General features: G+C 47.3%; 1 protein-coding gene across 1 annotated transcript; it reads left to right on the top strand.

Annotated features, from left to right (window-relative positions):
• The first annotated feature begins 2,278 nt into the window (after positions 1-2,278).
• ucmaa (upper zone of growth plate and cartilage matrix associated a) lies at positions 2,279-13,342 on the top strand. Its single transcript, XM_063072162.1, has 5 exons — positions 2,279-2,530; positions 4,082-4,147; positions 6,587-6,676; positions 8,162-8,260; positions 12,006-13,342. The coding sequence occupies exons 1-5, from the start codon at positions 2,473-2,475 to the stop codon at positions 12,101-12,103; spliced, it is 411 nt and encodes a 136-aa protein (XP_062928232.1). The 5' UTR covers positions 2,279-2,472; the 3' UTR covers positions 12,104-13,342.
• The last annotated feature ends 3,681 nt before the right edge of the window (positions 13,343-17,023 follow it).

The following is a 17,023-nucleotide window of genomic DNA, read 5'->3' as shown; positions in this document are numbered from 1 at the left end:
ATAGCTGGGCGGTGCAGCTCGAAGGGCCTATTCCACACTGCATCTCAATAAGTAAATAAGTTACACCTATGTGACCAAAAAACCTACTAACCGGTGTATCTTTGGACTGTAGGAAAGAAACAGAGCACCTGGAGGAAACCCACATGGTCATGGGGAGAAGGTACAAACTCCTCACAGTGGCGGGAATTGAACCCATGTCACTGTCATCGTAATAGCATTACGCTAACCGCTACGCTGCCATGCTGTTGTGTCATTTGCAGCATACAGATAATATTGGGCTGCATACTGTTTATGAGGAATTAACAGTATTGGGAAATATTATTTTATTTGTAATTTCCAGGTCTTTATGTTTTCAATGCAGACTGCAGACACTGCATTTCACAACTTCAATGTACCTTACAACCATCAAGCACCCTCACCATACCGGCCATGCTCTCGTATCGCTGCTGCCCTTAGTGACGAGATACAGGAACCTCAAGTCCCAGAACACCAGCTTCAGAAACAGTTATTACCCTTCAACCATCAGGCTCCTGGATCACTCACTCACTTTCAAGGACTCTACAAGTCATGTTCTCAGTATTATTTATTCATTATTATTACTTTTTTTTGTATTCACACGGCCTCCTCAGCTTTTGCGCATAGGTTTTCATTGATTCTATTGAACCTCTTTGTTCTACTGTGAATGCCTGCAAGAAAACAAATCTCAAGGTAGTGTATGGTGACTTTTATGTACTTCTATTTTTGACTTTTTGAAGCATTACTTCACTTAGTTATTGTTCTAAGACACGGCCTGTGCCCAGTGAGTTCCCACATTGTTATTCTGCTGTCGCTGGAGTATTGTGTCTAGTCCCAGGTGCTGAACTTGAGGAAAGATGTAAACGGTTTGGTGAGGGTGCGGGAGAGAGTTACTGAAATGGTTCCAGAGTGCAGGAACTTTGTAAATTTTCCATCAAAACTAGGGTTGGGCTAGAGAGTGTTGTGAGATTTGACAGAGGAATTTAAACTCAGTAGGAGTACAAACACTGTAGATGGAAAGACTGTATTTTGTGTAGATGACGACCTTCCTGCTGGGATATAGAATTGGGGACTTGGATTGACAGAGACTGGCTAAAAAACTAACAGGAGAAGCAGTTTTTTTTTCTCAAACTTATTTTCCCAAACGCCTGTCTCTCCTCCACCCCTACCCACCCACTCACTGTCCCTCCCTCCAATACCACCAACCCCCCTACCCACAGAGACACTCACCCTGACCCCAACCAGACAGAGACCCTCATGGTGAACCCCAACCACAGAGAGAGATCCTCAGCCTAACCCCCAACAGAGAGAAACCCTCATGCTGGCCCCTCACCACAGAGACCTCACCTCAACATATAAACATTGGCCCGGACCGAATCCCCTACATAACGCAGTGACTGAGGCAATCTGTAGGTCAGATACGAGCGCATTTGCTTTTCTTCCCCCCTGTGTATTTGGATTTCCACCCTTTCTCGCTGCTGACCCTAGCGGTTGGAGCACGGATGTGCTCAGGAGAGTGATCTGTGGCCCTCTAAACCGACCTAGGCAGCGTAACACCTTACAGCGATCGCGATTCGGTTTGTGAGGAGTTTGTATGCTCTCCCCTTGACCGCCTGTGTTTCCTCCGGGTGCTCCGGTTTCCTCCCACGTTCCAAAGACGTGCGGGTATGTTGCGGGCATGCTGCGTTAGGGCCGGAAGCGTGGCGAGATGCGGACTGCCCCCAGCACGTCCTTGGACTGTATTGGTCGTCGACGCAAACGATGCTTCTCGCCGTTATGACAAATACAGCTAATCCTTTCATCCCCCCTGTTTTTCGAACCAGGTTTTGAATTGTAACGTTTAAGAGGAGTTTGCACGGGAAGGGTCTGGGTGCAGGTAAATGGGTCTAGGTCTAGGCAGAAGACCGGGCCGTATTGACTGGATCAGTTTCTGTGCTACAACTCTACATCGATTCCAACCCCTACCCTGAACCGAACAGACTTACAGACACCCTGACCTGCCCAGACCTAACAGACCGGACTCCGCACCTCCACCGAACACATTCTGGAGATTTGCCGAACCGCATCTTCTCCAACCACCAGCGGCGTCTGCGCCCCTTTACCTCCTTCAGGAACCCACTAAACATTGCCAGGGCGCAGAGTGCCCGCTGCCAACGAATGCCTTTCGCCTCCAAGTTCCGCAAAAGGATAGTGTCATGCATCCAGGGTCCTTGGAGCTGATTAGTCCTGAGCTAAACCCCTTGTTTAGTTTCACCGAGAGTACTGGGTGCGGGGGCGAAGGTCCCGTCACCGCCCCTCCGGACGGCGGCGGGGCGGTTCTGGGGCAACCGCGGTCCCGCCCCTCTCGGACTCAGCAAGCCGCCAGTCCCAGTCCGTCTCAGACACCCGAGCTGCGAAGAACACCTGGAGAAACCTGTCCGCTCTGCCACTGTCCCGGGAACGGAGAACTCCACCGCGATGGAGTGGAAACGACTGGCGTTGCTGTGCTGCGCCGCCACCGGCGTCCTGTTGGCGGGTAGGTGGACATTCTAACCCCTTCCTGCCCTTCAGTGGGGCATCAGAGCTCCCTCTGCAATGTTCTTCCAGTTGGGTTACCCCCCCAACCTAACTCTCCCAACTCCCTCCGGGAGTATCTCACTACTCGACCCAAACGTCGACCCTAGATGGTGCCGACTCGCTGAGTTTATCCGGCACTTACAGTTTCTTGTGTCTCCGTCCACCCTCTGCTTCATCCCCTCGCCCTCTCTCTTTCTATCTATTAATCCTCTCCCCTACTCGTTCATCTGTCTCAGCCGACCTCTCCATCCACCTCTCCCTTTTCCTCCACAGCCCTTCTCCCTTCCTCCCTACTTCCCTAACTATCTCCCTCTCTCAACTTCCCTTCCTCTTCCCCTCCCTCCTCTCCCTCCCCTTTCCCCTTCCCCTCCCCCACTTCCCCTTCCCCCCTCCATCCCCACTTCCCCTTCCCCCTCCCCTTTCCCCTTCCCCTCCTCTCTTCTCCTCCGCCCCTTCCCTCCTCTCCTTACCCTCTTCCCCTCCTTCCCCTCCCCTCCCTCTCCATTCCCCTTCCCACTCCCTCCCCACTTCCCCTTCCCCCTCCCCACTTCCCCCTCCCCCTCCCCACTTCCCCCTCCATCCCAACTTCCCCCTCCCCTTTCCCCTTCCCCTCCTCTCCCTTCCCTCTTTCCCCCTCCTTCCCCTTCCCCTCCTCTCCCTCCTTTCCCCTTCCTGTCCCTTCTTTCCCCTTCCCCTCCCCTCCTTCTCCATTTCCCCTTTCCCCACCCTCCCCATTTCCCCTTCCCTCCCCCTCTTTTACCCTTCCCCTCTTTCCCCTTCCCCTCTTCTCTTTTCCTCTGCCCCTTCCCTCCTCCCCTCCTCCCTCCTTCCCTCTTTCCCCTCCCCTCCCCCTCCTTTCCCCTCCCCCCTTTCCCCTTCCCCTCCTCTCCCTCCTTCCCCCTTCCCCTCCCTCCTTCCCCCTTCCTCCTTCTCCCCTTCCCCCTCCCTCCTTCTCCCCTTCCCCCTCCCTCCCTTCCTCTTCTCTCCCTCCTTTCCCCTTCCCCTCCCCACCTTCCTTCTCCCTTCCCCTCCCTCCTTTCGCTCTCACTTTTCCTCCCTCCCCTTCCTCTCTCTCCCTCTCCCCTTTCTCTTTTCCCCTTCCTCACCCTCCATCCCCCTCCCACCCCCCCTCCAACCCCCTCTCCCATCCTCTCTCCCACCCCCTTCCGCTCCCTTCCTCCCTCCCCGTCCTATCTCTCTCTCGTGTTTCTCTGCATCAGGACAGAAGAGCAGGTTTTTAACCCGAAACCTCAACAATCCCTCTTCCCCGCCGGCCCACACTGCTCCAACACACTGGAGCACTTCGTTTGTTGCTCCAGACTGCAGCATCTGCAGTGGCTTGTTTTATTGTAGTTGGGATATTCCGTGGAGAAACACCCCTCCTCTCCCCATTTCTAATCTGTGAGCTGACCGGTGTTCCAGTGGGAAAGGGAGAGGCAGATGTGCACCCCAGTAGTTCCCCCTACTTGCACCCCGCTCTCTGTTTCACTCTCACTTGTTTCTCTTGCAGTTCTGAGCCAGGTGGAGGGAGCCACGGTCCGGCTGGAGAAAGATGGCGAGCCCCGTGATACAGAAAGTAAGGAGCGTCCCAGCATAATTTACCATTCATGCCATATCTGCCAGCAAACAGACATCTCTCCCTCTCTGTCTCTCTCGCTCTCTCCCTGTCCCTCCCCCTTCTGTCCCTCTCCCCATTTAACTTTCCCCGTCTGTCTCCCCATCTCTCTCCCCCATCTCTCTCTCTCTCCCTCCCCATCTGTCTGTCTGTCTGTCTCTCTCTCCCCATCTGTCTGTCTCTCTCTCCCCGTCTGTCTGTCTCTCTCCCCATATGTCTGTCTGTCTGTCTCTCTCTCTCTCTCTCTCTCTCTCTCTCTCTCTCTCCATCTGTTTCTCTCTCTCTCTCCCCATCTGTCTCTCTCTCTCCCCATCTGTCTGTCTCCCTCTCCCCGTCTGTCTGTCTCTCTCTCCCCGTATGTCTCTCTCTCTCTCCGGTCTAGCTGTCTGTCTGTCTCTCCCCCATATGTCTGTCTCTCTCTCCCCGTCTGTCTGTCTGTCTCTCTCCCCATCTGTCTGTCTCTCTCTCTCCCCGTCTGTCTGTCTCTCTCCCAGTCTGTCTGTCTCTCTCTCCCCATCTGTCTGTCTCCCTCTCTCCCTGTCTGTCTGTCTCTCTCTCCCCGTCTCTCTCTCTGTCTGTTTCTCTCTCTCCCACATCTGTCTCTCTCTCTCCCCATCTGTCTGTCTCCCTCTCCCCATCTGTCTCTCTCCCCATCTGTCTGTCTGTCTCTCCCTGTATGTCCCTCTCTCTCTCTCTCTCTCTCCCATCTGTCTCTCCCTCTCCCTATCTTGTCTGTCTCCCTCTCCCCCCATCTGTCTGTCTCCCCCCATCTGCCTGTCTCTCTCCCTACCTATCTCTCTCTCTCTCCCCTGTCTGTCTCTCTCTCCCCATCTGTTGGTCTCTCTCTCTCTCCCCCCGGTCTGTCTGTCTCCCTCTCCCCCCATATGTCTGTCTCTCTCCCCACCTATCTGTCTCTCTCTCTCTCTCCCTGTCTGTCTGTCTCTCTCCCCATATGTCTCCGTCTCTTTCTCCCTCATATGTCTGTCTGTCTCTCCCCATATTTCTTTCTCTCTCCCTGCCTATCTGTCTCTCTCTCTCTCTCTCCCCGTCTGTCTCTCTCTCTCCCCCATCTGTCTCTCTCCCTCCCCATCTGTCTCTTTCTCTCTCTATCTGTCTCTTTCTCCCTCTCTCTCTCTCCCCATCTGTCTCTCTCTCTCCCTGTCTGTCTGTCTCTCTCTCCCTGTCTGTCTCTCTCTCCCTGTCTGTCTGTCTCTCCCCATCTGTCTGTCTCTCTCCCTGTCTGTCTGTCTGTCTGTCTCTCCCCATCTGTCTGTCTCTCTCTCCTCCGTATGTCTGTCTCTCTCTCCCTGTCTGTCTCTCTCCCCGGTCTGTCTGTCTCCCTCTTCCCCATATGTCTGGCTCTCTCCCCACCTATCTGTCTGTCTCTCTCTCCCCGTCTCTCTCTCTCTCTATCTCCCCCGTCTGTCTCTCTCTCTCTCCCCGTTTGTCTCTCTCTCTCTCTCCCCATCTGTCTCTCTCTCCCTCCCCCATCTGTCTCTCTCCCTCCCCGTCTGTCTGTCTCTCTCCCCGGTCTGTCTGTTTCCCTCTCCCCATATGTCTGTCTCTCTCCCTGCCTATCTGTCTCTCTCTCTCTCCCCCCGTCTGTCTGTCTCTCTCCCCGTCTGTCTGTCTCTCTCCCCGTCTGTCTGTCTCTCTCCCCGGTTTGTCTTTCTCTCTCTCCCCCATATGTCTGTCTGTCTCTCTCCCCGGTCTGTCTGTCTCTTTCCCCGGTTTGTCTTTCTCTCTCCCCCATATGCCTGTCTCTCTCTCTCTCTCTCCCCCCACCCCGTCTATCTCTCGCTTTCTCATCTGTGTCTCTCTCTCCCCATCTGACTCTCTCCCTCCCCGTCTGTCTCTCTCTCTCCCCGTCTGTCTCTCCCCATCTGTCTCTCTCCCTCCCTGTCTGTCTGTCCGTCTCTCTCCCCCCACCTGTCTCTCTCTCCCACTGTCTCTGTCTCTCTCTCCCCCTGTCTCTGTCTCTCTCTCTCCCCTGTCTGTCTTTCTCTCCCCTGTCTGTCTCTCTCTCCCCATCTGTCTCTCTCTCCCCTGTCTGTCTGTCTGTCTCTCTCTCCCCCGTCTGTCTCTCCCTCTGTCCATTTCTCCCCCCTTGCCCCTCTCTCCCTCCCTCTGTCTCTCTTTCTGATTCTCCCTCTCCCTCTGTCCCTCTCTCTCTCTCTCCCTCCCCCTCCCCCTGTGTCTCCCTCTGCCCATCTCTCTCGCTCTGACTGTCACCCTAACTTTCTACCTGTCTCTCTGTTTGATCTCTCTCTCTCCCTCTCTCTGTCTTTCTCAGTCTGTCTCTCTGTCTTTTTTTCCTGTCTGGCAGTCTTGCATTCTCACTCACTCTCTCTCTCTGTACGCCTGTCCCTCTCTCACTCTCTGTCTTCCTCAACCTCACAGGCACCAAGAAGCGCATTTTTATGTCTGAGCCGGCTGCCTCGACCTTTCTGAAACGGCGAACCAGGCGATCCACCGCGGCTGAGCTGGCGGGTGAGCAGCAGGAGGGAGAGGGGTGTGAACGAAAGAGGAGGGAGGAGGGAGGAAACCAGGGCCGGTGTACAGGTGATCCTCTGTGGCTGAGTGTGAGTAGGTGGAGGGAGAGAGAACAAATTAAAAAGATCGAGGCAGAGATGGGGTAAGGGGGGATAAGGGAGGTGGAGGGAGAAAGGGAGAGAAGGGATGAGAGGAAGGGAGAGAGGCAGAGAGTAGAAAATATAAAAGACTGGAAAGGAAAGTGAGGGAGACATAGAGGAAGGAATTGAGAATAGTGGGAACAGATAAATAAGGAGAGGAAGAGAGGGAAAGGTAGAAGGGGACACGAGAGTCTGCGGTTGTGGAGGAACCCACGGGGGTTAGCTGCGTCAGTGGGGTGAGAGAGAAATTGCTAACGTTTTGGGTAGTGAGATACTCCCAGCGAGGGAGATAGGAGAGCTACACTAAGAGAAGGGGCATACTTGTCCTGTTCTCTGCACACGTCACATCTTTTAAAACCTGTTAGCCATTGAGTTAATAAGGAAGTGTCGTGGCCTCTGCATTTCCGGGAATTTGTGTCGCTTATAGGGCTGAAGGTGTTATATTTGAATGCACAATACTTGGAAAAAGGTAGATAATTTTGTAGCGCAGTTAGAGATTGGTAGGTATGATAAGAAGGCATCATCGAGTTGTGGCTGAAAGCGGATCATAGTTGGGAGTTTTACATCCAAGAATACACATTGTGTGGGAAGGACAGGCAGGTACGCAGAGGGGATAGGGTGTCTCTGTTGGTAAAAAATGAAATCAAATCCTTAGAAAGAGATGACACGGGATCAGAAGATGTAGAATCCCTGTGATTAGGCTCAATAAGGATGATGGAGAAAGTCTCTTCACAGCAGCTACTGATGGATGGGAATTTAAATACTGGCCAAGAGATAATGTGAGGAAAATCCGTCACTCAGATTAGTTCTGATCTGGAATTCACTGCTGTAACCAGAGGGAAAAAGTTAATGTTTTTGATAATCGGAGTCTTTTACTAGAGGGCATAGTTTTAAGGTGAGAGGGTGAAAGTTTGAAGGGGATACACTGGGTAATTTTGTTTTAGACAGAGTGTATTAGGTACTTGGAGTGTGCTGCTGATGGGAGATGGTGGAAGAAGACACAGTAGTGGCATTTAGGAGTTAGTTCGACAGATCCATGGTCACATAGGGAATGGAGGGATGTGGATATGGGCAATGTGCAGTGAGATGGGATTAGTTTAATCTGGCATCATGGTTGGCACAGACATTGTGAGCCACAGGGCCTGTTCCTGCACTGTACTAAGGGAACTGCAAAGGCACTTACGAGAAATAACTTGCAAGCTGTGGGGATGCAACAGGATTGCTGTACCAGACACAGTGGGCCAAATGGCGCTCTTATTCTCCACAGAAGCGGCCTAACTTGATGAGTAGTTCCGTTTTCAAGTCATATTTGTACTTATTGTTAAAATAATCTTTCCCGCAGCGGAAAACCAACAGAGGCTTGCTGCTGACGAGCGAAGGAAGGAATACCATGAGGAACAGTTGAATGAATGGGAGAATTATGTGGAGGAGGTGCAGGATGGTAAGAGGTCAAAGTCTCTGCAGGTGATAAGTGAAACTGAAAAGCAGTCTAGAAGACAGAACATTACAACACACTACAGGCACTTTGATCCATGATGCTGTGCTGACCTTTTAATCTATTTTGAGAGCAATCTGACCCTTCCCTCACATTATAGCCCTCAACTTTTCTATCATCTTTGCGTTTATCTAAGAGTCTCTTAAATGTCTCTAATGGATTTGCCTCTACCACCACCCCTGGCAATGCGTTCCTGCTGTTAGGCAGGAACCTGAGAGCACAAATTGGGAGTAGATGTTCTCAGGTAATGTGTAGTGAAGATATGAGGTTTGTTTAGGAGCACTTGCATGGGGTTCTGGATAGGTTTGTCCCATTGAGGCAGGGAAAAGATATAAGGGTGAAGGAACCATGGTTGACAAGAGAAGTGGAACATTTGGCCGAGAGGAAGGAGGAAGTTTACTTGAGGTTTAGGAAGCAAGGATCAGACAGAGATCTTGAGAGTTATAAGGTAGTCATGAAGGAGTTTAAGGAACTTAGGAGAGCCTGAAGGGGGTCATGAGAAGGCCTTGGTGAGTAGGATTAAGGAAAACCCCAAGGCAATCTACAGATAAGTGAAGAACAAAAAGATGTAAATGGCTAATGTGACAGGGCATAATTTTAAGGTGTTTGGTTCAAAGTGTGGGGGGGGGAGGGGTGGATGTCAGAGGCAGGTTTTTCACTCAATAACTGGTAAGTGCATGGGATGCTCGGCCAGGAGTGGTGGTAGAAGCATATACTTTAGGGAGATTTAAGAGAATTTTGGATAGGCACATGGATGAAAGAAAAATGGAGTGCTATGTGGGAGGGAAGCACTAGATTTATCTTTAGAGTAGATTAAAAGGTCGGCACAATATCATGGACCAAAGATGCTGTGCTGTACTGTATTGTTAGGTGAGAGACATTAATTGGTAAACTAAAAACTGGTAAAATTGGTGCATTCTTGTCACAGGTACCAAGTGAAAAACTTGTGTTGCACACCATGTATACAGATTAATTCACTACAACAGTCCTTTGAGGTTGAACAAGTCAGTGCAGGCAGACAATAAGGTGCAATAGTCTTATGACAGCAGGGTAGAAGTTGTCCTGGAGCCTGGTAATACGTGCTTTCAGGCTTTTGTAGCTCGTTGGGAGGGGTGGCAAGAGATTATCTGGGTTGGGCGGAGTCTTTGATTTTGCTAGTGCATACCAAGGCAGTGAAAAGTATAGACAGGGTTCACAGAGGGGAGGCTGGTTCCATCGTGCACTGAGCAGTGTCCACAGTTCTGCAGTTTCTTGTGGTCATAGTCAGAGCAGTTTCCATACCAACTTAGGATGCTTCCTTGGTGCATCAATAAAAGTTTGTAAGATCAAAGGGGACGTATAACCATATAACAATTATAGCACGGAAACAGGCCATCTCAGCCCTTCTAGTCCGTGCTGAACTCTTAACCTATCCTAGTCCCACAGACCTGCACTCAGCCCATAACCCTCCATTCCTTTCCTGTCCATATATCTATCCAATTTAACTTTAAACGACAACATCGAACCTGCCTCAACCACTTCTGCTGGAAGCTCATTCCACACAGCTACCACTCTCTGAGTAAAGAAATTCCCCCTCATGTTACCCCTAAACTTTTGTCCTCTAATTCTCAACCCATGTCCTCTTGTTTGAATCTTCCCCACTCTCAATGGAAAAGGTCTAACCACGTCAACTCTATCAAGCCCCCTCGTAATTTTAAACACCTCTATCAAGTCCCCCCTCAACCTTCTACGCTCCAAAGAATAAAGACCTAACTTGTTCAATCTTTCTCTGTAACTTAGGAGATGAAACCCAAGCAACATTTTAGTAAACCTCCTCTGTACTCTCTCAATCTTATTGACATCTTTCCTATAATTCGGTGACCGGAACTGTACACAATACTCCAGATTTGGCCTTACCAATGCCTTATACAAATTCAACATTACATCCCAACTCCTATACTCAATGCTTTGATTTATAAAGGCCAGCATACCAAAAGCTTTCTTCACCACCCTATCCACATGAGATTCCATCTTCAGGGAATTATGCACCATTATCCCTAGATCTCTCTGTTCTAAAGCATTCTTTAATGCCCTACTATTTACCATGTATGTCCTATTTTGATTAGTTCTACCAAAATGTAGCACCTCACATTTTTCAGCATTAAACGCCATCTGCCATGCTGAATTTCTTTATCCTCTTGGGGAAGTAGAGGAACTGGTGAGTTTTTTTAACCGTGACGTCCACGTGGTCGGATCAGGACGGGCTGTTGGTGATGTTCATTCATAGGTACTTGGATCTCTCAATCCTATCAACCTGAGCATCGATGATATAGACAGGAGATGGTGTACCACTCCCCTTCCTGAAGTCAATGACCAGCTCTTTGGCTTTACTAACATTAAGGGAAAGGTTGTTGTCATGACACCATGTTGATAAACTCTTTATCTCCTTCCTGTACTCAGACTCATTGTTAACTGAGATTTGGCCCACCACGGTTCATGGCCAACAAAGGGAGCAGGATCAGGCCATTTGACCCATTGAGACTGCTCCACCATTGCATCATGGCTGATTTATTGCCCCCCTCAATCCCATTCTCCTGATTTCTCCCTGTAACCTTTGATACCCTGATTAATCAAGAACCTATCGACCTCCGCTTTAAATATACCCAGTCACTTGGCCTCCACAGCCTTTGTAGCTTTGAATTCCACAGATTCTCCACCCTCTGGCTGAAGAAATTCCTCATCTCTGTCTTAAATGTGAAATTTCTTAGGAACACATCTATCATGTTACAGCAGAACTACCTGTAGTTCCAATTTCCAGGCAACCAGCAATGCAACAGTCTATCTGAGTTCAAAGAATTATACCACATAGAAACAGGCACTTTGGTCCAACTGGCCTATGCTGAGCAAGATGCCCCATCCAAGTCAGGCCCATTTGCCAGTCTTTGGTACACAGCTCTCTAAACATACCTACGTATATGTCCAAATGTCTTTAAAAAATTGCTATTGTACCTGCCTCAACCACTTCCTTTGGCAGCTCATTCCACATAAATACTCTTTGTGATCAAGGGATACCCCACAAGTTCCTATTAAATCTTTCCCTTCTTGCCTTAAACCTTTTCCCTCTAGTTCTTGATTCCCCAATCTTGGGAAAAAGACTGAGTGCATTCAACCTATCTATGTCCTAATGATTTTGAACACGTGTGGGACCTACGCTCTAAGTATTAAAGTTCGAGTATGTCCAACCTCTCCCTGTGACTGAGTCCCTCAAACCTTAGAAACATTCTTGTAAATCTTTTCACACTCTTTCCAGTTTAATAACACCTTTCCTGTAGCAAGATGACCAAAACTGAAAGCAATATTTCCAGCATATGCAGATTTTCTGGTTTTTGCAATATTTCAAGTGTGGTCTCACCAGTGTCTTGCACATCTACACATGACCTTCCAATTTTGTATACTCAGTACCCTGGCTGATGTAGTTGTACTCCAATCACTCTGTTCTACAACGCTTCTCAGGGCCCTGCCATTTACTGAGGAAATCCCATGTGGATTTGACTTTCCGAAATGCAACATCTCACACTCCATTTGCCATTCCTTGGCCCACTTACCCAGCTGATCATTATATCGTTGGTGTAAAGTTAGTCACAGTCATCCTCATGGGGACATAGTTAACAATTTCAATTTGATATATTTTCTTTTCTTAATCATTCCACAGAGCAATATGAAAGGAATCGTGAAAGGGTTGAATCATGGCGTCAATGGCATTATGATGGCGTTTATCCTCCCTATCATTACAACGGTTACTATTATTAAAAGAAAGTCACAACCTAGCTCCTTGGAGTGAAGGTGTGTGTTATGGTTTAAGTGATGTCTAACTAACAGATGTGTTTTACAGTAAAGTAGGAGAACGACCAAAATTATATTTCAGTTTTAATGCAATTGCTTTTAGAAGATAAACAAAGCTTTGGTAAACACAGTATCCTTACATTTTCAATAAGTTCAGAAATATTAAATATTTTATTAAGGAAGTCTATGTTTTGTGAAAAAATATGAAGAACTTGCGAGTAGCGATTTTTGTAGAGTCATAGAACATTACAGCACAGAAACAGATCCTTCAGCCCATTTATTCCATGCTGAACTATTGTGCTGCCTAGTCCCATGCATCTGCATCTGGACCATAGCCCTCCACACCCCTCCCATCAATGTACTTGTCTAAACTTTTCTTAAATGTTGAAATCAAACCCCATCCACCTCTTCCACCGGCAGCTCATTCCACACTTTCACCAGAGTGAAGAATTTTCCCTTATGTTCCTCTTAAACATTTCATCTTTCACATTTAACCCATGACCTACAGTTCTAGTCCCACCCAATCTTACGGGTAAAAGCCGGTTTGCATTTACCCTATCTATACCCCTCATAATTTTGTATTCCTCTATCAAATCTCCCCATATTCTCCTATGATCCAGGGAATAAATTCCCAGCCAGTTCAACCTTTCCCTATAACTCAGCTCCTCAAGTCCTGGCATCATCCTTGTAAATTTTCTCTGTATGTACTCTTTCAATCCTATTGATAACTTTCCTGTAGATAGGTGATCGAAACTGTTCACAATACTTCAAATTAGGCCTTGCCAATGTCTTATTCCATGAATGATATGAGTTTACAAAGGAACTACCAAAATCATCCTATTGAAATCTTTTCTCTTGGGTTAGATTTAAACTAAATCCATTTTAAAGTCTGTAACAAGCTTGAAACACTGCCAATTTGTCTTGAAATATTTGAGCTGTTTAATTTTCTTTTTATAGTATTATTTTTCTTTGTGTGTTTAACCCATACCACAATTGCATGTAAAATAGAATAATGTAGCAGAATAAATACTAACCCCATTGTTTTTGTTGGTTTTGACTTTGTCATAAGTTTAACATGAATTATTATGGTGGGTTCAGTGTGGTGTAGTGATAATTAAAAATAATGTTGGTCATTCTGTTAATCTATGAAACTTAAAACATTTTGTAGTCAGTTCTACAAAGACAAAAGTGCAATAAATTGTAATGATATCAATGTCTCATGGTAATACTCTGTTGTCATTCAGTTGTGCTCTCTCTCTATTAAAGACAAGGTTAACATTCATTTTGAGAGGACTAGAATACAAAAGCAAGAATGTAATGCTGAGGCTTTAAAAGGTATTGTTTAGACTGCACTTGGAACTTGGTGAACAGTTTTCAACCGCTTCTCTAAGAAAGGATGTGTTGGCATTAGAGAAGGTCCAGAGGAGGTTCACAAGGATGATCCCAGAAATGAAAGAGTCAACGTATGAGGAACATTTGACTCTGGGCCTGTACTCGCTGGAGTTTAGGAGGATGAAGGGGGGATCTCATTGAAACCTATCAAATATTAAAAATATCTGGATAGAGTGGATGTGGAGAGGATATTTCCTACAGTGGGGGAGTCTAGCAACAGAGGGCGCAGACTCAGAATAGAGGAACGTCCACTTAGAACAGAGACAAGGAAGAATTTCTTTAGCTAGAGGGTGGTGAATCTGTGGAATTCATTGCCACAGACTTTTGTGGAGGCCAAGTCATTGGGTATATTTAAAGCGGAAGTTGATAGATTCTTGTTTAGTAAAGGTGTCAAAGGTTACAGGGAGAAGGCAAGAAAATGGGGTTGAGAGGGATAATAAGTCAGCTGTGATGGGATAGCAGAGTAGACTCAATGGGCTGAATAGCCTAATTCTGCTCTTATATCTTATGGTCTTAAGCATGGACATTCAATCTAGGCTGCTACCCCCGACACTGAGCATCGAGCATCACTTACCTCCAGTTCTATTCCATGGGTGCCAAGCCGGTTCATGGGGAACAGCAATTCTTCCACAGATGGGGCTGGTAATTTGTGAGGTGGTCTGCTCCTGCTATTGATAATGCTAGGTCCATGTCCAATCCTGATCAAAATTCACAATGCCGCATCAGTTGGAGCAGTCGTGGTCCAGAGATTACTGGGGCCACGGGAAGGGGTCGTGCATTTCTTCCAAGAAAGCTTTGTGAACATCCTTGAATCTTTTCTTCTATGCACATGGCAACCTCTTCCCATGACAGAGCTGGTAGTAGTGCTTGATGTTGGATATGAGAGCCAACTGCACACACAGGTCGCCCCAGGCTTTCTCAGTCAATTTTGGTTCTACCAGCTGTTCCCCTCTCTCCTAATGGCCCCATTCTCACTTCCTTTACTTATCAGTGTCCAGCACTGGTAGCATTTTGTGTTCCTGCTCATCTCCCTCCAGCCGGCTCCACCCTCAGCCTGAGACCCTGAGACATTGGCTCAGGTCTAATCGGACACCTTGTCTTCTCTCTACCCTGACTCTGTCTGTCCTTCCAATGCGCTGATGGAAGACAGGCGGCATCGAGTGGGCAATGGACTGTAGTCTGGTGGGCACATCTACACCAATGGGATGGATATGGGATTGTGAAATCTCACTGTGACACCGAACTCGGGCTGACAGGAAGATCGTGCTCTTGCGCTCTGGCATTCCCTCAGGAGAGAAAACACATGTCTTTTGATCTTCCCCAATTTTCACCCTCTGCACGGAGATGCTAAAGTTCCACAGAGTTGGGGAACAGTACAGTGTTTTTACCATTTGAACATCCTCTGTTGCACATTCCAATTACATTCTTCTGCAGAAAATATTTGCTAAAACAACTAACTCAAAAGAAGTTAGTGAATATTGATATAGACACAGAGCCAACACCTGCAGGAGTGCAGCAATGCTACTGGAGATACAACCACAATAATGTGGGATCTGATATTTACCTCTTCCATTTATTCCCAGGAGTTGTCTGCAGCTCCTTACTGGTTCTGATCTGACTGAAAAGACCATTATATGACTTTAAAATGATGAATCCATTACCAGATGTTCTGAGTATGTGTCTATCCACAAACAAAAAATCTTGCGTTCATCAAAGGAGATCAGCTGTAGGAAACACTAACTCAGTCTATCTTGGACTAAATCATTAATGCTATTCCAGCCAAATTAAATATTCTGCATTTGCATCAATAATCTAACCGGAAATCTCTAAGAGACGACATTATGAGGACATGGCTGATAAATACTTAAAAGACTATTTCTAAAATTACTTTTTTCTTAGAGATGGAAATCTTTCCGTCTAGGATACCCATCATCTGAGGCAAATAACTGGAGGTGAAAGGTCATAAAAAAATAGGAGCAGGAGTAGGCCATCCGGCCCATCGAGCCTGCACCGCCATTCAATAAGATCATGGCTGATCTGTCCATAAACTCAGCTCCATCTACCTGTCTTTTCCCCATAACCCTTAATTCTTTTACTATGTAAAAACATATCTAACTGAATCTTAAATGTATTTAGTGAAAAAGCCTCAACTGCTTCCCTGGGCAGAGAATTCCACAGATTCACCACTCTCTGGGAAAAACAGTTTCTCCTCATCTCCGTCCCAGATCTTCTCCGCTGAATCTTGAGGCAATGTCCCCTAGTTCTAGTTTCATCTACCAATGGAAACAACTTTCATACTTCTATCTTATCTACCTCTTTCAAAATTTTGTATGTTTCTATATGATACCCCCTCATTCTTCTGAATTCCAGAGAGTATAGGCCCAGGTGACTCAATCTCTCCTCATAGGTTAACCCCTTCATCCCTGGAATCAACCTGGTGAACCTCCTCTGCACTGCCTCCGAAGCCTGTATATCCTTCCTCAAGTATGGAGACCAGAACTGCACACAGTACTCCAGGTGTGGCCTCACCAGTACCCTGTATAGTTACAACATGACCTCCCTACTCTTGAATTCAATCCCTCTAGCAATGAAGGCCAACATTCCGTTTGCCTTCTTAATAACATGTTGTACCCACAAGCCAACTTTTTGCAATTCATGAACAAGCACTCCCAAGTCCCTCTGCACAACAGCATGCTGCAATCTTTCACCATTTAAATAATAATCTGCTCTTCTATTATTCCTTCCAAAGTGGATAATCTTGCATTTACCAACGTTGTATTCCAGTTGCCAGACCTTGGCCCACTCACTTAACCTATCTATATCCCTCTGCAGACTCTCTACATCCTCTGCATAATTTGCTTTTCCACTCAGTTTAGTGTCATCATCAAATTTTTCTATGCTACACTCAGTCCCCTCTTCCAAATCATCAAGGTAAATGGTAAACAGCTGCGGGCCCAGCACCAACCCCTGCGGCACCCCACTCACCACAGACTGCCAACCGGAGAAACACCCATTTATACCAACTCTCTGCCTTCTATTGGATAACCAATCCACCATCCATGCCAATGCACTTCCTCCAACTCCATGCATCCATATCTTATTTATAAGTCTCTTGTGTGGCACCTTATTGAACGCCTTCTGGAAATCCAAGTATACGACATCCACCTGTTCCCCTCTATCCACTGCACTCATTATGTCCTCAAAGAACTCCAAGTTTGTCAAACAGGACCAACCCTTTCTGAATCCATGCTGGGTCTGTCTAATGGAACCACTCCTTTCTAAATGTTTCGCTATTTCTTCCTTAATGACATCTTCAAGCATTTTCCCGACTACAGATGTTAAGCTAACTGGCCTATAGTTGCCCGTCTTTTGATTACATCCTTTTTAGAAAGTGGCATGACATTTGCTGTCTTCCAATCCGCCGGGACCTGTCCAGAGTCTAGAGAGGTCATTCTGAAGCTCCAGTTTTCTACTACAAGTTTAGACTGAAATTAT

This window comes from Mobula hypostoma, chromosome 20, assembly GCF_963921235.1.
Source record: "Mobula hypostoma chromosome 20, sMobHyp1.1, whole genome shotgun sequence".
NCBI lineage: Eukaryota > Metazoa > Chordata > Chondrichthyes > Myliobatiformes > Myliobatidae > Mobula > Mobula hypostoma.
Note: the sequence above shows the minus strand (reverse complement) of the source record. Positions and strands in the feature narration are given on the sequence as shown.